At 41.6% G+C, this 21513-nt stretch overlaps 1 protein-coding gene across 1 annotated transcript in view; it reads left to right on the forward strand.

Annotated features, from left to right (window-relative positions):
- Positions 1-1490: 1490 nt before the first annotated feature.
- dip2ba (disco-interacting protein 2 homolog Ba) overlaps positions 1491-21513 on the forward strand; it is a 42743-nt gene continuing 22720 nt past the window's right edge. The window contains 1 exon segment of the mRNA XM_051071192.1: positions 1491-1770. Coding sequence (XP_050927149.1) covers positions 1686-1770 — 85 coding nt within the window. The 5' untranslated portion in view covers positions 1491-1685.

The raw sequence follows: 21513 nt of genomic DNA on the forward strand, positions 1-21513 counted from the left end.
CGTGTAATCTTACATAACAAGTGGAAACTCACAGTTCGTGCTTGGTAAAATGTTGTATGTTCAGAATTTGAATGTAAGGACATTGTACTACTTTTATTCATAGTTTTTCCTCAGGCAGTGATTACTCAAGTACTTTTTATCAAATCATTGTTTCATGTACTTTTAAGTGCATTTTAATAACTTTTTAAGCAGGGACATAGCTGTTATTGATTAATTTGTTTTTGGACCATGAAAATAGATTTTCAGTATCTGTAATTCCTGGTACTGTGGAGGATGAGTTTTTTTATTATTATTTTTGGAAATAACATTTGCAGAAGATATAATTAAACATTTAACCTAATAAAAAGTGAAAAATACACACTGTAATTAAATACTTTTAAATGTTTAGTAACATGTCCACATTTTCTGAAGAGCTGAGGAGTGTGTTGAGGAGTTTGGACTCAGTATTGCTAAAAATCCTTGAGCTGCTTTTGATGTTTTTTGTACGGTGCTCAAGTACTTCTGGAACTGCCCGACATCGTAGCCTACAATTACGCCGCTATGTTCATGTTTGCTTTGAAGCTTGTTTTCCTGGTAAGACAATGTCCATGTTTCTTATAGAGAAAACATGATCATAACTTTTTGTAAGTAGCCTTTAATTGCAGAGGGAGTGGTTGGAACTGTATATTTATTTTTATAATGGTTACAGTCAGGATGCCACATTGGTATTTTCAAGGTGACCCATAAGTAACCTACTCAGAGTTGTGTCCTGAACTGGGGAACTTCTAGGATCAGGGCCCTGACCCCTTCTTCCGCCACTCTGCACTGTATATATGGCATGTTGCTGTTAAGTTACTGTGTACTGAAATGATTAATTTATTAATTCATAGTAGTTACTTGAAATTAGAAACATATTCAGTGTCAGTTTATTGTTAAGCTGTCCAGCCTGTACCTGTTTGCCACTTTCATAGTGTGGTTGTCAGTTGTAGCAGGCAGCTGTTTTTGAAGAAAGCTCAAGATATTGTAATCACTTGTTTTGGTCTGACCAACAGACAAAAAGCAGAACATGTTGAGTTTACTATCGTAGAAAATTGAGAAAATAGCAAATATTCACATTTGAGAGGCTGGAACTGGTGATTTTGGGCATTTTTAGTAGAACTTGCTTAACCCTCTGAGTCATTTGGCCCCTGGACCTGTGCATCTCTCTGACTGACTTTTGAACAAGAAATGTTAATAGTCACTTCATTCAGACGCTCCAGCCTAGAGGCAGCCCGACAACAAATCTTTGCCCCGGGCCCTCGTAGAAAGTTAACGCGGCCATGTCCCTGAGTTTAATGTGTCTGAATTTGCGGGAAGCTGACAGGATGAAATTAAATACGGTACTATCAGTGAGATGTGAGTGTGCGTTTCAGCCTGTGAGACACCAGAGGGAGCGTTAGTGCCGGCGTGCTTTTCGGCAGAAGGATGCAGCGAATCAACGCACAGGCGAGGTAAATGTAGTCACGTGACCGCTCGCTCGTTGCCGTTGGTGAGTTTCTTCCATTATGGCGGAGCGGCCAGCCGTGCGGATGGACTGTCTCTCCCACTCTGATGCTTGTTTCGCGTCTTGAGGAGGGAGGGTGTTTTATTTTTCATTTTTTAACATTAACCCGGCGACAGACTGGTTTCTTTTCAACTCGACAACACTCTTGTTTATCGGCGAAGCCATGGCAGACCGCGGCGTGGATTTGTCCGCCCTGCCAAAAGAGGTTAGAGACCAGTTGGCGGAGTTGGATCTGGAGCTGTCTGAAGGTAAAGGAGGCGGGGAGGGGAGGGGAGGGATGTGGGGGGCTGACGGGGCTGATGGTGGAAGGGTTTGGGGGGATGCTATAGCTGATTTTCAAGCTAGCTGTGTGTCTCAGCTGTGTCGGCTAACCGGCAGCGATTGAACTCCTCTTATTCTACAGTCGGTCTGTAATAAAATTGAGTGAGAGCACACGTCAGGCTGTGTCACCTAGCTTATTTTGTGCTAACACAGGAAACACGAGCTAACAGGGCATGACAAGCAGCATTGTATTGGAGGAAGAGAAAGGGCTTTCAACCTTATCCCCTCGTTTCCTTTATCTCAAGCCTCACTGCAGCTCGTGTAAAGCAAAAACATCGATTTAAAGACGTGTTTCTGTGCCATATCTCCTTCAACTACGATCCGGTCTGCCCTGACAGACAGCCGGGTTGATGGCCAGAGGCAAGGTCTGGCTATCAGTGCCTGACCCTTCCTTCCTCTGTCATCTTAGTTATCCTTCTTCATATATAATGGCTTCCATTAGGGCATTATACAAGCCATTTGCTTGGCGTTTGTGCTCACGTTTCAGCTGAGAAAATTGTTTTATTGCAGTAAAACTGTGACTCACTATGACTAGTGTTGGGATTTAATGACAAGGCCTGCAGTCATGATCTGCTCTGGTGTCATATGAAGATACAGTCTGTTACAAATGACTGCCAGTGCTTCCCAGACAGTGTGTGACCTTAGTGAGGCTCATTGGAGTGATCCACAGGATGAGCATTATACACCTGTGTAAACCTGCCATTACTGGAATTATAGGTTTACCTACCTGTGCTGCTCACCGTGGGCTGCACTACCCTCATGCTTTGTGTGAGATCTGTGTCAGGTTGTATGTGTCCTCCTGTGGAGGTGGGTGACGGACGTGTCTGTCGTAGTTTACGCACACATGTGGGCCATTCATTTATCCGAAACATATTCAAATCAACCCCTCCCCCAGAGCAGCTGTCTGGCTCCACAGCACACTGACACACACTGTCACACATCCCTGACAGTGTTCTTCTACCTCCAGCTGAGGTGACCGAATCCAGTCGCCCTGAGCATTGATCGGTCTGTGTCAGGTTATCCATGCAGGTTGACATTTGATTATTTTAGGGTTTTCTCTTAGGCAGGTTAACCATTCCAGCCACGTCTGTAACAAGGCTATAAACAGGAACATGGTACTTTAAGAAGCCTTGACAACATGGTTTATTAGCACTTGACAGTTATATTACGTGTCATACTTTGATAAAGGTTGAATTATTGTCAGTTATGAGAATACTGGAATGACTGAATGGAAAGCCAATAATGAAAGTATGCAGATATAATAGTGCATCTGCAGGTATTTTGCTGACTGACCTCTGAGGTTAATGTGTCATACAGCTATAGATCAACCAGTATTTTGTGTGTTGGCTCGACCTGTTAAAAGACTTACACCAGTGGTTTTGGTTGTTTCTGCAACCTAATTATAAAGGGTTTATACATAACTGGCAATTTACTATTTCATTGGTCATTTTTAGGGGTGGCTGATGCTGATGATAGACTGTATACAGTCAGAAGGTAGAAATATGTCTACTGGGAGTTTGCCATGCTGTTTACACTGTGGTAACTATTCCTTTAGCATCCTTGGGTGTGTTGTAGACAATTTCATAAATCAGTGACAGGGGCTGTTTTTATGACAATATTGAATTTTGATTTGATTTTTCCATCACTTTAATGAAGAACTTTGATATATCATGTATTGGATTTACAGGAATAGTCTGAAACAGACATTTGTCAATTAATTTTCCAGGAAATGTATTCACATCACAATCGAAGTGAAAAGCACTTTACCTTTGTGTCAATTACATGTGGTAACACAGGTTTTGAAGACGTGTCCTTGTTGGTGCATTCAAATGCCTGTGAGAAATGTGTGAGACTTGAGTTAGTCTCACACATTTTTTAAAATGTTTTTAATGGGGGGGAAAAAACCAAAAAACAAACAAACAAAAAAAAAAACCCTAATTCACATTATCTTGCTGCCCATGTTTACCCATGTAGGTCCTCTGCGAATTAGTTGTCTGACCACATTTCGAATTGCAGCTCTTGAGTACTGAGCGTGATGGAAAAAAGAGGCAGTAAATGTTGTCTCGACCAGCCATGACAGCTAAATACTTTCATGTTTACTGTATTTTAGGTTAATGTGTGTGTAAGCCATCTAGTCCCATAATGACTGGATTCATGTGGCATGTCACCACCTTACAGGCTATTTCTCTTGAGTCCACAACAAGCCCTCCCCTGAACCAAGTGGAAATGCCTGTTCCTGCGTTGCTCGGATAAGAACACAGGCCTGCCAAATGGCCTCTTAAAAAACAGCCCATTTCTGCGAGCCCCCTGTGACCATGGGGACACAATGAGGACCATTCAGCTGGTCTGAGCCGCGGCGGCCAGGAGCTCTGCTGCCATTTAGGCCATTCAGCTGAACCCAGTCTTTGTGTGCACGTTGGAATGAGCTGCCTCCATAGGAAGAGAAGGGAGGGGCTCGCTGACTGGTCATACTTGAGAAGATGACGTGTGGTGTGTACTTCTTACTGGGAGTGGTTCACCCCTCCTTGCCCAGTTGGGCCAGGGGTAAGGGGTAGTGTCTGTCTCTTCCCCTGTAACAAGCCTACCTGATTGACATCCTCTGCCATCTGTGAAGTGTGTTACACATAAGTCTAATGCTGCTGACTCAAGCAAAATTCCTCACAGTTTTCCATCTGTGAATTAGTAGCTGCTGGTCCAGGCCTAGGTGCTGTTTGACATTAAAATACAACTGGAAATGACCGGCATTTCCTCCCAGTCTGTTCAGAGTTTTTAAACTCGGGAGAGCTTTCTTGTGCATTTGGTGCACATGCTTGGAGATGCAGTTTTACCCTCTGTTTGCATCTCTGATCAGTATGTGGAGACTGTTAGTCCATATTATTGCCAGTTGCTTCCTTTCTGGGCCAGTCTTAAAGTTAATCAGCCAGCTAACACTCAGATGAAGCAGAAGCAGGCTGTGGCTCATTTATGTATCAGGGGAGAGGGTCCTTAGCAGAGGATGACAGCACTGATATGGACCAATTCTGTGTCAACCATCCATCCTCCTGACTCTAGTCATCATTGACAGCGTGTAGGACAAAGCCTGATGGATCCTTGAGAAGGACTCTCCTCCCAGCCTTGGGGGGTGGTCTGTGAAAACATATCTCTTCTGTCCCTCTCTATTATTTATGAATGGGATACGCAGAAAACTGTTGGTTTCGGAAGTAGTTAGGCAAAGTGATAATTTTGAAGCAGATTACAGACTTGTGATAAACACTTCCTCAAACTCATCGTGGTGCATAGCTCTTGTTTTTGAGGTGGAGGTCTGCCCTGGTATAAAAAAGAGGAATAAGGACCTCTCACACTGATTGTAAAGTCTCTGCCCAGATTCAAATCATTGCCCAGCTGTTGACTCTGGTTTTGTTAACAGCTCCATCAAATGTTAGTGCACTTGTCCTGCATGTAGGTCAAAACTGACATTGTTAAAAAATCTGTTAACAATATTTTCCGTAGTAATATGGCATTTTTATGGCATTTTTGTCAGTTGACAGTCTAGAGAAACAGGAAACGTAGAGAGCGAGAGAATGAGTGGCGACGTTCAACGTGTCCTAAGCCAAAGAGAGCGAGGAACGCAATTACTCGACTACTTCCTGTATCACAATGTCCAGAAGTGTTCCAAAATACATGTTACAAAGTTAACCTCATCTTTATCCCATCAAGTCAAATAGTTTTCTTGTGTTTTTCTGGAACACGGTGCTGTAATTTTCTAAAAATGTCTGTTCTTAGATCTCATTGACAGATTGTCTGTGACAGACTTTGGTAAAAATCACATTTATTTTTCATTTAGACACAACAACTGTGATGTGGTTATGCGAACTGTTGTACTTCTGTGTGAGAATTTTGTAGCAATATGATTATAAAGAGGGACGATAAACAATAAAAATGATTTATTGCCCAGCCCTACTTGCAAAACAACTTGGAGCATTTCTCCGCTATTTCTCACTGCATTTGAATGAGCTCTTAGCACTTTATAGAGTTTTCATATCAAACCCTGTTTTTCTGTTTAAGTGTTTTGGTAGTGTATTCCTCTGTTAGGTTCATGCGATCCTTCCTTGTATCCTCTGAGCCAAGGCCGTAGGCCCAAACAGATGGTTGGGTACTCTTGGCAAAGGTCTTTCCTTTATGTGTATTTGTGTGTATACAGTATGTTTGGACATGCAAATGTTGGTGTGCATGTGACATAATACTGTTTCTGTGAATAGTTAATGATGGCTGCAGTCCCTTTTACTCCTCCAGGCCTGTAGTGGGCTGAATTATTTACATGCTCTCATTAAATACCAGGACACCCTCACAGAGTGGTGTGGGTGGGTGTGTTGGCGTGTGTGGTTAGTGAGCGTGACTTCTTTATTCTCCCCAGGTAGACGTTGAGGCATGCATAGATTTAAAAAAAAAAAAATAAAAAAAAAAGCCAACTCAATTCCTTTGAATCAGTGCCAGGAGATATATTGACATCCCACTCACTGGCCTTTAAAACATCTCTGGTGTGTGTGAAACTCACTTTTCGGCAGCAGAAGATGCTCAACTTATTGAATGAGATCTTAATGTGATGTCAGGTAGGGCTGGGTAATAGAGCAGAAATATCAGTAAGAATTTTTTTTCAATATTGTACAAGTTCATTATTGGAAACAGTGTACACAGAATTAAAGCATTCATTTTGATTTTGTATGCAGTTATTTGTGTTCCTCCATTGTGTACCTCAAAGGAAACTCAATAACCTTAATAACATTTTTTTTCCTTTTTAATTATAATTTGCTTGGAATCGTTAATATAGACAACAGAATGTTGTCACAGGATAAAATGATGTGATCACCACTATATTACTCCACCAAAAACTGATATATGACCATTGAATCATTGTCCATTCTCAGTATTAGGAGTCACTGTGTTAGCGAAGTCTAGTGCAACTGTGTGTGTACGGTGACTCTCATTCAGGACTTTCACTGAAGAAGCACCTGTGCTAGTAAGCATCCACTTTTCTGAAGTTCCCTTGAGCAGGACTCTGCTGTTGTGTTCTGTGTCTGACCCTGTGCCTTTTCAGTGGCCTGTGGAGGCAGGTTAATCAAGAAATTCCCTACAGTCTATCAATAAAATTTAACGTTACATTAAACATCAGTCACTTGATGTGATGTGTAACCCACTTGTGTATTTCAAGCTAAAGTAACAGTATTTTGAAAAAGGACATATTTACAGATGAGGCCAAGCCTGTATCTTGTCTTGTTGTAGATCTGTGAGTCACAGCAATTAGGCGTGTCTTCTTCTCCAGGGCACATCCATCCACCGCAAAGTGAGAGAACCTGTTTTAGCCTCCTGTCTCACCGGGCTGTTTACTGAGTTGATACATAGGCGTGATGCAAACTGTGACTCATCATGAGGGAAGAATGAATGGGGATTTTGTGATATCAGACCCTTTCTCTCAGTCTGTGCAACACCCACCTTCATTCACCGTTTGGCCAACCTGTAATCTTAACTGGACGGTGAAACTGTGACGTTGCATTGCGCAATCTTCCCACTCAGTGCTTTTGTTGCCTGCAGTCATTTCAGTCAGGGGATTGGGCTGTGACACACCAGACGATGTTGACTGATACAGACTCTGATTTATGCCTCAGAGGCTAAGTGATGAACTCAGTAGTAGTGATGCAGAAATCAAGGTGTGTTTTTTTTTTCCTTTTTTTCCCTGGTGTTGTCAGACTGTTGGAGCTGATGTGGAGCCCCTCCAATCTATCGCTAGGCTATACCCACAACCCGGCAGGCCATGTGACTGTGCTAATGCTGAAGAATGCTCTTGTGAATATAAATAGACCTGGCTGGCAAGACAAATTCACTTTCATGCCTGAGGAGGAGAAAACAAGCATCTCTTTGACACAAAAGCTCCGCCATTATTGCAGTGGAGGCCACCCTCTCGAAGTCCCAAGAAGTCAGTCCTAATTGTGTGTATTTCTTTCTCACTGAGGCTAATGTTCCTGGCTAGTGGACAGCAGCCAGTGGCAAACGCTTCCACATCCAACCAACCAACTGGCTGCTTGGCTGCTACATGTGGGTCACTGTTACGCCCATGGGTTGTGTGTGAAATGCCACGGCCTGTTGAGAACTGCCCTCCTCAGGCCTATCAGCCTCCTGTCTGACCCATGGAGAGAGTTGCTATAGGTGTGCTAATTGTTAAAGCATCATACGAGAGGTTTCAGATGTTTTTAGCATGTCACCTAGAGATTGTGTATATTTGACATTACTGTTGACCAAATGATGCCTGTCTTTTTTAGAATAATTTCCTAGCACACCAGTATGCCATGAAAATCTAAATAAGTACTTCATCACAGTGGTTAACTTGTTGGTGTGTTCAAGTGTTCAAGGGAAGCATCGAAGAGAAGCAGCCGCGGTGACATGCAAAACTACCAAGTTCACATTGTTCTTTTCACTGTGTCCGTGTTTCTAATGGTTGACTTCCAAATTAGACTCTCTAATTCCTTCTTATAACACAGATATTTTTCACACCTGACTTGTAAATATCAGGTATCTGAGCTTCCTCAGACACATTGTGAAGGAAAAGTTTTAAAACCTGGCACTTTGTTCGCCTTATGAAGGCAACCTCTGTCTGTGTATGTGTCAGTAGGCATGCCATTGGGTGGATTTACATAAATTATCTTTGGATATCAGCCACATACTGACAGCAGCAACATCAGCAACAAGTGTCACAAAGCATGGACAAATATTTGGTACTGCAACTTGTTTGGTTGGCAGTAGCAGTTTGAACACTTCTAAAATGTAGGTTTAAATATCTATATTATTTGTTTTAGATTCATCCTATTTTGTTACAGTCAGCGAGACTGCTTAAGGGGCATTTCTGATATGTGGGTCAGTAAAGACTTTGTTTTTCCTTTCAGTAATATCAATAATGAATGTAAAAATGCTTTCACATGATTACTGACTGCAAAAATAGATGACTTTTGCAGCTCTGATTGGGTTAGCTTTAGCCATAAGGCGTCTGTTGTTAATTATGTTATCCATAGTCTCTATGACCACCCCCCACCCCACCCCCTCCCTCTCGTAGTGTCTCTGTCTCTTGCTCTGGCCTCTTCAGCCGATCAGCCACAGCTGATTGTTACAGCATTTTGAGGAGGGTGTGGAGAACATGGGGTATTTTCTCAGCAGCTGGTCAGTTTCTATATATGAAAGCACAGGCCTGCGTCACAGGAAGGACTGATGGGAAACCAGAGCTCAGGGGTAAAGCAGTGCTGCTGTATATGTACAATAAAAGTTTCCAAAAGGTCAGCCGCTTTCTCTGTCAGTCACTCATTGGGGTCATAATTTGTTGTTTTCCCTTTTGGACTTGTGCCTTGCTTTTGAATAGTTCTCTTCCTAGTTCTTGTGCAGAGCCAAAGTGTTATCAAAAATTCCCAGTGAGTAGAAGTCCTCAGGAAACCCCCTGAACGAGCTGATGTGTATCTCCCCTCTTGGCCCCTCAGAACACATTGTGCTAGTGCTTGGCTTGTAGTCATGGACCCCTTTAATTCAGCTCCTGAGAGAAAGAGGTAAAACAAAGGCCATGAAAACACATAGACTGGGTGTGGCCTCAGCCTCTTAATCCCTAACTGTCAGTAACACTGGCTTCTGGGCAGGTGCTAGTTCCTATATTATATGTTTATTGCTATGCATGGAAACATTATGTTACAACAGGCTGGTCTTAGTCATTTCCTGGAGGTGAGCTAAAATTGGTTGTTTGCCTTGAAATCCAATCTGTATTGTTATGACTCTTGTTATGAGTATTGGATTAGTTTTTGTAATGATAGCATTGAATGAGACTCTGTTTAGATGGTTTGTGGAGCGAGTAGTGACAGTATATCAAAACTCAGAACTTCTCACACTCCTGTATCTGTAGGAGGCCCTCGCTCTACAGTAGGTTTGTGTCGTGTTACATACACCCACAGGCAGTGACAACACACTGATGACTGTTGTCTGGATGTTACTGAAATGATTTGGCTGTGATTGTGATGAAACAGCCACTAGAGTTTAAGTTATATCCCAAGATTATCCAACTAAACTTTCCCTTGAGAGTCAGACCATGTGTGCACTTGTTGGCAAATATATCTCGACACACCTAAGGTTTGATGCTGGCAAGCCAGAAACTTCAGTGAGTTGTTGCCAGGTGTGTGATATCAGCAAGTTAGAATATCATGTCTAACCTCATATATAGTATGCCAAAAAACACAAAAACACCTTCAGTTGTGCCTCCACAGGCCACTCGAACCAGCTTTAAGCCATTTTGGAATTACTGTGCTTGCATAGAAAGCATGAAGTGAACCAGTAGCTCAGTATTCCCAAAAACATGTCAGTTATTTGTCAGTGTTATTACAGGTCACTAACATGCTAGACTGATGTTTTCTATCTGTATTAACTTTGCAGAGAGCTCTTGAAAAGATTTTTTTCTTCTGGCTAAGCTCTGGCAGTGTGACCTGCATTAGTGTAGATTAGAGCTGCAACGATTTGTCGATTAGTGTTTTGAAATAAAGTTTCACAGCAACTATATTCATTATTTAATAAATTGGATATGAGCTTTGGACTGTTGATTGCCTTAGACATTTTTCAACATTTTCTGATGTTTTATAGACCAAACATTTAATAGATAAATCAGGAAAATAATCAGATGATTAATGGATAATGAACATATAATCAATAGTTGCTGTCCCTATATTATAGCAAACTGAATATCTCTCTGGGTTTTATGCTGTTGGGTGAGACAAAACAAGACAAGAAGTTACTGTGGGACTGTGGGAAAATTATTGACAAAACAGTAAATCAGGAAAATAATAAGCAGATTAATAAATAATGAAATCATTGTCAGTGGCAGCCCTATAGCTGTGTCAGGATCATACCAGGTTTCATTGCTGTGTTGTCAAGTCTCACCTTTCCTTCTGTCACTACACCTCCACCTAATCCTCTGCCTGCCTGTGTTGTAGTGAGCAGCCTGTTTCCAACATCTCCTCACTACCACTCCCCTGTGACCTTACACCTTCAGTTCCAAGTGAAGTGAAATGTTTTCGCTGACACAAAGGTTTGTGTATTTTAGAGCCTGACAGGCAAACATACAGCCTATATTTCACCACAGCATAATCCTCTTTTACACATTCCTCTAGTGTTGCACCTTTTTGAACGTCCCCACAGATTCAGAGCCCGTCATTTTCAGAGCAGAGCATAGATTCCCATCGTGATGACAGGCTGTTTAATGACTGTGAGCAGTGGGTGGTGGGAGGTCAGGACTGTGAGCTGTCCAGAGAGTGGAACGTAGGCAATAAGGCCTGTGTGGTTTCAATGTCAGCTGTAGACTCAACACCCTGGAAGTGAGTCTTTCACAAAGGCCACTCATGGCTTGTTATAAGCTTATAATATTGATTTAATGAGTCAGCTGCCTGGCTAACATTTCCTCCTTCTACATTAATGTCCTCTTTTAACCCATCACCCATGAGCAATTAAGTAGAGACAAAGAGCATCATTTGTTCATATGTCATAGAGAAGAAGGCTATTGCTAAAATAAGCTCAGTTTATATGGCATGTGTTTAGCGATACATTGTCTTGTGTAACCACTGACTCCATTTGCTTGTTGTAACTAAACGGCAGGTGACGGCTCAGCTGATGTCCATGGCTCAGTGAACCTCAGGTCAGCTCTGTCCCACACTTCTGACCCCAGTATCTCTTTAACTACAACACCAGCCACATTGAAACCTGATACTTCTCAACTCACTTTTACTGCTCAATACACCCTGGTTACCCAGCAATGCCGAAACACTGGTCTGTCATCCAGTTCGCTGGCCAGGATGCCTCTGTCTAAATAAGTCTCTACTCTGTTTTTCTTTTCTTTACAGTGTGCTGAATTAAGTCTTAGTCAACCCACTGACCAGGTTACGCTTCATACTCATAGTTAAAATAAATGAGCTAGAAGAGGAAGTGACAAAAGAACTCACTCTGGTCACTTTATACTGTGAAACTGGCCTTTTTCACAGCAGACTTTTTGACTTGTCATAGTGGAAAAAGTGTGGTTGTTAGTAATAACATTAATGATGGCTGTTAATAGTGTGATAATGAGCCAGCATGCACAAAAAGGACACTGAAACCAGCTAAATGTGTTTCAGCCATTATTAATTTTATTATTTAGACCTGCACTTTAGCCACTGATATGTCAAAATGTTTTCTATGAAAAGGCCAATTAAGACAGAAAAAAAAACCTTTAGTGCTAGTGCACGGGTGTTATTTGTTTCACAAGATCTTATTGACAGCTGATGGCTAGGTTTTCATGTTCGGCATTTAGAGCTCTGCTTTCATGTCAGGCTGGCACGCACATAAGATGTTTTGTGGTATTATCAAACTACGTCTTTATTGCCACGTGTGTGGCTGCTGCTGATGCATCGATGCAGGTTGTGTTTTGTGTTGATAAATGTCATGCTTGTTAGAATGACAGTGGTTCCTTTGTGTAACTATGTAAGTCTGTTCCCCTTTCATTTCTAAAACAGTTATTGTAGTTAGTTATTGAAACAGATATCTGTGTAGTACTTTAACCTGGACACATTTTGAAAAACACAGGGTTTACTGGTAATATTAATGATCAGTTTTAAAATCACACAGTACCAGTGAATCCCTGGAACTGACTAATGTACCATGAACGCACAGGTGTAATTTCTGTATTCTCTTCAACTACTATGACAAGTCAAAATGGCTGCTGTGGAAATAAATCATCAAATTGGTGTGATTGCCCCAAATTAAATACCATTTTTAAGCAAATATCCAATTGTCCAATAGCTCGTGATGACAGATAATCCCCACTGTGGAGGATACAGTAAGTGGCAGGACAGCTAGCTAATCTGATCAGAAATCAATCTGTGGGATTTAACCTCAGTTGGTCGTGATCATCTGTGCTCCTCGTGCCACAAACACACAACCTGTTAGCTAACTGCCCATTGCAGTTACACTGTGCTTTAGGGCAGCCTGACTGAAGAATAAACTACATTAACCTTTGCTGCTTACTAACAGACAACCCATTTGTGCCTGGCTGACTCGGCAATCAAGCATGCACAGTTGTTCACCAGTCTTATCACTTTGATCAAGTGATGTACTCTGAATTTATCTATAAAACAGCTTGTCACTGCCAGGATTACACAGCATGTCTGTTATTGTCTGTAGGGAAACACAGCAATGTAAATTCATGTGTGAAAGTTTATGAACAGTAGCATAGATAAGAGGATGTAGTTCTCTGCCATGTCATGTACTTCACAGTAATACTGGAGCCAGTTTTTACATGAAAAAATAATATAGCAGTGTGCTGACGTGTTGGCACATTTGGATACTGTGGAGTGCTATCTAGTCTTCTCTCACCACAACAATGGCCAGAACAGCACATCGATCTCTAGTGAGGAATTGGTCCCTAAAAGTGCAGCTACCTCTGTTGTGTGTAGTGGTTTGGCTTCAAGAGGTCAGCCCTCCAGCAAGCCACAATTTTCTGCTAGGTTTGCAAGAAATGGTCACAGTTAAAAATGGCAACACAACCAGTTTGTTTCACTCCCTGAAGCAAAACAGACGTGAATATGATGAAACTCAGAGGTCGTGTGAGGAGCAGAGTTCATCCACAGTAGCTGGTGATGTGGGGCTGAAAAGTTTTATTTTCCATATTGTCTTGAATATTGTTACTGCAAATTACCCTGAAATATTGTGGTAATATTTGATTTTTTTTATTTTTTTATTTTTATTTTTTTTTTTATTTTATCACCCACCCCTAGGAGAATGGCAGATGTGAATGAAAGGTTATTAGTTAGTAAGCAATCATATTATCCAGCTTATTCAGAAAAATTCTCAGTTGTACTGTAGTCCTCTGGGTTGGAGAATGTGCCCTCTTCTTCAGTGCAGCTTTTCTCACTGAGCCAAAAGTAGAAACAAGCTCTCAATGCTGTAACTGTCCCCGGCTCAAACCTCCACTGTACTCGCGCAGCTGGCTCAAGAGTTCTGTCTCTGCCAATGTAAAGTGCACAATGTAATAGAAGTAATGGAGGAAGTAGGGCAATACTCCCTCTGCACTCAGACAGAATGTGAATGCTTTAAAAGCTTAGAAGGAACTTTTAGTTTAATTTATTTGGCAAAAATAACTTTCAGGATGCTGACAGTCCTCTCTGATTGTGCCTCAGCAACAGAAAAGGATTGTTACACACTGTTCATCATGGGCATAATCTTAATTTTGATCTTAGTGCGGCCAACACAATGCAACTCAAGTGTTTTTGTCCCGTACAGGAAGGTCTGATTTGATGAAACGATTAAGGTGCTTGACTCAGGCAGGGATGAATTGGCCTGCATGTTTATATGTGTGTAGGCGTGTTTGTTAATATGTACCAGTATGCATGTGTGTCTCAGGTATTGTGTTTTTAAGGCTTTACAGATGAAGCAATGTGCAATTGCTTCACATTCAGGATACTAACAAAGTGTGTATGTTTGATGTGTATGTTGTTAACTTTTTCTTTCTCTCTGTGTCACACCCTCTGTTACATCCTCTCTGCTGCTCCCTGCCTTTGAGTATCTACAGTCATTACCTACTGTATATTGGCAAACACAGGGGTTACCTATCTTTGCTTGCAAGTGAAACCACAGATGCAGATCTCAGTCTGCTGCTTTTTCTTGTTAAATTCTTTCATTGAGTTATTCTCAAGAAAATACTATAGTAACATGATTTGTGTCAAATGTCACCTTGGGCGGATAATGGTTTATTATACATTATACCACAGAAACATTCTTCTGAGATTGCTGCGTGTCACAGTATTTGTTCATGATGAGTTGACCTGTTGACATTCAAGACATACTTTACAGCTGATGGGTAATGGGAAAACAGTACGGCCGGTTGTTGTGAGGTACATTATCATATATTTATCAGTAAATCTGGGAAAACTTCTACTCTGTTTATTTTGAATTGTTAACCTCTTAATCCCTAATATTCCCTGCGCTGCCCTTAACATTTCTTTTCATGTAGTTTTGAAATGACATATTCAGTTTTGTCATTTTGTTTGACAGACCTAAAAACCAAACCAAATCTCTGTTTCCCATGGAGATTCTGTCAAGAGACATTACAATTCCCTCAGCCTTCTTTCTCAGCTGGGCCAGCATATTTCTCCAGCCAACCAGATATTACTTCATCCTCCCTGAAAAACCCCCACATGGACTCACTGGGTCCCAGAGGAACTATAGGCCTGCTTTTGGAGTGGAAAACATTGGTCCTGGAGGTGGGAGGCCTTTGTGCAAATGTTTGAATCACTACCCAGACATGAACAAAATACCCCCTGAGTAAGAGCAGAAAGCTTGTGATATTTAAGTAGCTGTGATTCAACTGCTGATGCAAAGAGAAAAAGCACCTGCACAGTTCTACACAGTCCTAAGGGTCCTAATTATCAAGATCCAATACCTCAACCAACCTCATACCGACTGGTGTTTCCCAATGTTTTTTTAATTATTGTGCCAAATAAGTTTCATAAGGTACATCAAATTCATGAATATTTCACAGGGGCTGGGTAGATAAAACAAGGATAAGACAAAACAATCAGGACATACTGAGTATTTCTCATATTACTGTGATGATGATCACGCAAGGTTTAAAATGATCAGGACCATTTTTGTCGAAATAGTCTTTGTGGATGATTTCCATCAGCGAATTTTGCGATTATTATCTCAATCAGTTGTTTGGTCTGTAAAATGTAGTAAATGCCATCACAATTACATAAAGCCCATAGTAATTCTATTTAGTGTTTTACCAAGACTCTGAGACCTGAAGATGTTCAATTATTGTCTTATAATCATCATATAAGACGAAGAAAAGCAGTAAATCCTCAGTTTGTGAGATAATACAAGGGAACATTTGGCATTTTCTTGAAAAAGAATAATAGTTGTTATTTGTTTGTTCATTAATAGACTAATCATTTCAGTTTGCAGTAGTTCACAGTACTAAAATTAAAAATGAAATTAATCACACTAAATTAATCATGCAGAAGTAGAGTGTGGGAATTTACTATTTTTCTCCCCAGCAGTTTCCATTTTAGAGCATCATCTGTGGAAATTAGCTTCTAACATCTCCTTTAACTAATGACCAGGTGCCATTAAATGGCCTTGGTGTCAGACTCATTCATTTGCATTTCCTGCCGAGTGCTATTTACCCATGTTCTCAGCACAGTCCGCCCGTTGTTTTTGTGTTTCTGCTCAGAGTCTCTATAAATAAGATCCTGTGGGTGACGTTAGTTCCTCTCCTCTCAGCCCCTGTGTTTATGTGTGTATTTACATGTAAATGTGCACACTGTGGCTGTTGGTGTGAGTATTTCTGTTTGTGGTTGCACTGTGTGTCCTTGCTGTCATCTGCTCACCGAGACCCTATGGGAGAGTATCTTTGTTTCTCATGAGATAGAGTTGTAACTGTGGTGTGTGTTAGCGTCACATTTGTCACAGACAATAAACTGCTGATAAACAAAGATGGCTTTGTGCAGTGGGTAGAAGCCCGACCATGACTTCACAGGGTTAGAAGACAGTCCCACATTTCAGACTTGGATGCCAGCCTCAGTTCAGAAATTTTTGTCATATATCCTTTCAGCGAATGCACACAAATGTCTAGACAGGAAAGATGTAATCTGTCAGGATAGATGTAATCTCAGATTACAGATTAGGATAGGACCAAAAATGTGAACACTGGATGATTCTCATGATGTGTAAAGAAGGTTTTATATACCACTATCTGTGTAATCTTTGTAGTTATCCTTACTGAAGTGTGTGTGTGCAGCCCTGTGTTAGCAAGTAACCTGTGACATGTAGGTGCCTGTGTATAGTGCATGCAGGGAGAGGAACCGATACTGTGAAGCAAGAGGAAATAGTGGGTGACAGAAGCAGTCATGCCACTTCCTCCTAGGCTAATCTGCCCGCAGTAATTACAACAGCTCTCTCGTTTGGGGGGGGTGGGGGTGGGGTGGGGGTTAATATGTGTGTGATGTGTGTGTAAGTAGGGGAGGGTCTGTGGTAATATTGGATGGAGATGACATCAGTTCAGTGTTGCTGCCATATCCTTTGACAGAGAAAACTGACTCACTGCCTTTAGTGTTTTAACATGGAAACAGGCAAAGCTTGTTCATACATGATCTCAGTCCTTTCGTGAGCTGTGAGTGCTGGGAGGCTAATCAGCTGATTCTTAAGCCACTTGGACCCCCCCAGCACAAATCTTGTACTTCTGGGCTTTAATGCACTCTACTGACTGTAATCTGGTTGTTTCTCTGTATTTATGTATGTATATGTGTGTGTGTGTGTAGGGGGCAGGTTGTTGGATGGGCGGTGTTTACTATCCAGTCCAGACTCTCTCCTGTCTACTAGCATCAACTATTAGCTCATGCTTCTGTCATTATGTAGGAAACATTAGCCCAGCTGTGACCTCTGACTGAGACCCCTGGAAGCTAGGCAATCGCCATGATTTTATTATGTTGGTACATTGTAAGGCTGTGTTTTCATTATCTGGTCTGGTGGGTTTCTGTTCATTTACATGTTCATATACTGTCTAGCCATATTCATCTGTAACCCAGGGTGCTCCCTCCATACTTTAAAAACAACTGGAGGCACTTTCATACTTTCACGCTTTTTGCCAGTGGTGTTTTTCATTTAAGAAAATGTGCTCTGACTACAAGACAGATGGAAAACTTTGGCATTGAAAAGTGCTTTACTAAGCCTCTTGGGGAGAGAGGAACATTTTCCAAAATTGTGAACAGTTTTCGTGAGCCAGCTAATATCAGTTAAGAAGAAAAATGAACGTTGGAGTATAAAAGTTGGCAGCAGGTGTTGCTCTGATTGAAAAAAATAGCTGGGGGAACACACTGGCTTTGTTGTTGGGAGTTTTATGTAAATGTCTGAGACTTGTACCCAAGTGTCATTTGCTGATAGTGGCAGCTGGAATTAAACTGCTTGTTCAGATTACCAACACAAACTGACAAAAATCCTTTCAAGTCCTTCTCTAATTCCAATATTCATTTCGCTCATTGCTAAATGACTGGTAAAAGATTTGTCCCAGTTAGGGTTTTTTTGTGTGTGTGTGTGTGTGTATTCCCCCTCACGTAGAGCGCTCTTACAATCATAACGTCAGCCTTTCCTTCCGAAGGCTGTCTGACTGCTCTCATACCACTATTCATTACTCATCATTTATTCACCACTGATGTGGTATTCATTTTCCTCTTTATGTTTGTTCGAGAAAGCCACATTCTACTGTAATAGTAATCGTAACCCAGTCAGGGAGTCATATGATTCAACATACAACAAGACATTAATCTTTAGTCGTCTTAAAGTAATATGGCTTCAGAACAGCTTCATAATCTGTATGTAGTGAGTTGCTGGACCAAACCTAAAGGAGGAGGGTCTCTGTCCTTGATGGATGTCAGTAGAAATCTACTTCATAGTTACTTCCCATAAAGATTTCAGTGTTTTGATTAAATGACCTGTAGCTGAAGGCATCAGGTGACTTTTTTTCATCTGCAACAGAAAATTACATTCATGTCTTTTTGACTGTAATTATGAGCAACCATTAACAGCAGCCTCGTAGTTGTCGGGGATATCAGGAATTTCTGTTAATATGTGTTATTCTGAAAATATCTCTGACTTGGTGAAAAGATGTAGTGTCAGTGAACTGCTGGCAAAATGGCTCCAAAGCCCCAATCTCAGTTACATCTGAAAAAAAAAAATTAACACTCATTTAAGCAAATAAGTGAATTTAAAAGGAACTGTACACTGTTTGCATCTGTTTCCACTTGGTAATGAACGGCTCCCAATATGTATCAAAACAAAAGCAGCCTGTCTGTTGGTGTAACAGCAAAACTAGCAGTAGGAGTAACCGTCTTTGACTAATGTGTTCTGCCCAACGTTGCCTGAGTGTTGCATTTAAGGCAAAGTTTGGATTTTTGTGGAGCAGACACCAGTACTGATAACACTAAAAAACTTTCAAAACAATGTTACAAAGTGTTCAGTACAGGAAAGCAAAGATTAAAACAAATCCACACCAACTTAAAAAAAGCAAATAAAATAACAGTAATAAAACCAAATAGAATGTCCCAGACATAAATAAAAACAACAACAAAATAAACAAATAATGGCATAAAACAAAATGGTGGTATGATTTAAAAAAATGAATAAATAAAAGGATTTAGTCTGTAAGGTACCTATAAGCTTAAATCACAGCACAATGTCAGTTAGTGCTTTAGTTGTAATTGCACAGACTAACCAGCATCTGACTGGAGATTAATGGAAATTTAAAACGATACAATTTGTGCATGAAGTAACACACAGCGCACAGATGAGCTGCACAAACACAGAAGGCTCTGTGCTGGATCAGATTGGAGAATACCAGTGCAGATGAGCAACACTGAAGTGATCATTAAAGCCTGAATGTATGACTTCTACTGTAAAACCCCATGATGTCAGAATGCACTTTAGCTCCCTATATTTATTGATGTAACTGGGAATGTTGCTTGTATGTGTGTGTGTGTGTGTGTGTGTGTGTGTTTATATCCCCTCTGTGAGCCTGTGCCGTCATCTGTGAGAGGATCAGTCTTCTGTCTGACTGAGGTCAAAAGCACCAGTCTTAAAAAAAAGAGTCAGATAGTCACTGTCATCCTCATTGAGCTCTGAAACTGCCACATCAGTCGCCCTATTTACACAACAGTCCTCATAAATACACAAAGCTTTGGATGACGGGAGGAGTGATTATTGAGATTGCTTATTAAAATGAGATGACCTTTGTCACTGAATTAATTCATCAAAGAGACATTTTTACACACACATTTTGCTGAACACCCTTGCTCTACCACAGTATGTTGAGTAGGTCCAGCATATGCCTGGCCAAAAAAAAAAAAAAAAAAAAACATGTTCCTGGTTTGACACACTGACACACATCTGACAGAGCAGGCCAGTAATGCCACTCTCACTCAGTGCTCACTCAGCGTTCATTCCTTTGTGTACTGTAGCACCCTTTAACCTGCACCAGCTGTGCACACACACACACACACACACACACACACACACACACATTCATTCGCTTCCTGCACCTCAGGGGAGTTTTTGGCCAGTGAGCTAGCTCTCCTGGCCAGTTGGCCCTCTCTGTTAGTATGGTCCTCTCCAATCAGCACATTCCTCTTTCTCTAGACAGACACTGGGAGACGATTTTGGCAGCACGCACACAGGGTGGGGTAACGCTCATATCCTGTCCCCTGACCTCAGATTACGCACACACACACACACACACACACACACACACAGTTACTGTACTGTTTTGCTCCTGCTCGCACTCAAAACACCACATTCTTGCTCTCTAAACATACAGCTTTTCCTCTGTTTTGAAGCAGCTGTCACAGTCACTCTTTCAACCCAGAGGCCCTCAGTGTCTCTCTGCCCCGCTGCCAGCCCACAGAGCCAGTGTGGTCGTGCCAGTCCGCGCCTGTTGTTATGTCCCACACCAATACAGACTCTCCTCTGTCTGTGTTAATGACCTCCATCCCTCCCTTCCTCCCTCCCGGCCCCGTTTGGGCACCAGGACTGGGCTTGACAGAACCCTGTCTCCAACAACAATGACGCTCCAGTTCACTACAATCAGTTTGCTGTTGATTGCTGCACTTGCATGTCTGTCTGTGAGTGTTTCCCTCTTCATAAACAAGCCTGTAGCATGCCTGAGGGAAGGAGAAACAAAGAAAATGAGACTGTAACGTGCAGTCTGTGTTTTTCATCCCAAGTAAGTTTTGAGCCAGTGTGAGTGCCCAGGCATGAAGTCAGAGCTGAATGCTGGCCACCCCATTTGAGCTTTTTTAATGCAGGGAATGACAAAGCACACAGCACTCAATCACACACTCTCTCTAAGTCTTTAAACTGTCTCTGACTTTGTTTTGCTGGCTTTTTCTCTGTGAATGTTGTGCACTCCCTCTTCCCCCCGTTTCTCATGGTTTCACAGTGTTGTGAAACCTCAAGAGTTTTCTGCATGGGAGGGATCAGAAATAAAAGTCTGCAGCCCATACTGGTAATCTACATACTCAGTCCCTAAGGGCAACTTCTTTTTATGATTCTGTTGTTTATCCAGACAAACACCATGCACCAGTGGATACTGACCAGAGTGTGAGAAATCTCTAAAACACAACACAGTATCTGAGTCACACATGGGGCTCCCCACCCAATGCTGGGTTATCCAGCTCACCTCCCTCCAATCTGCTGTTGAACTTTGGCTCCCCCTCTTTCTCCTCATTTTCTTTCCATTGTTGTTTCATACACACACCAGACCATGTTCCCTCTGGCTTCCACCAGTGACTCTCACCATGTCTTTATCACCCTCCCCCCATAACCCCTCACTCTTCATTATCTTTGATATTTTCTCCTCCTCTCAGCAGCGTTGGGCGAGGGTCTCCATGTTGTCACTGCTCAGCATGGAGGGGTGTCAGGGGATTGAGACTAAGCAGCCCTTTGGCTCATTGCACTTGACATAGCATGCAATGTTATCACTGGACATAGAGGAAGGGGAATAACTGAGAGAGTGTGGGAGATTGCAGCAGTGGAATTGTTTGTGTGTACAAGGGGAGTGTGTGTGTATGTTAGTTAACTGGATAGGGTGTGTCTTGCATGCA

The sequence above is a fragment of the Lates calcarifer genome, linkage group LG6, assembly GCF_001640805.2.
Source record: "Lates calcarifer isolate ASB-BC8 linkage group LG6, TLL_Latcal_v3, whole genome shotgun sequence".
Lineage (NCBI taxonomy): Eukaryota > Metazoa > Chordata > Actinopteri > Centropomidae > Lates > Lates calcarifer.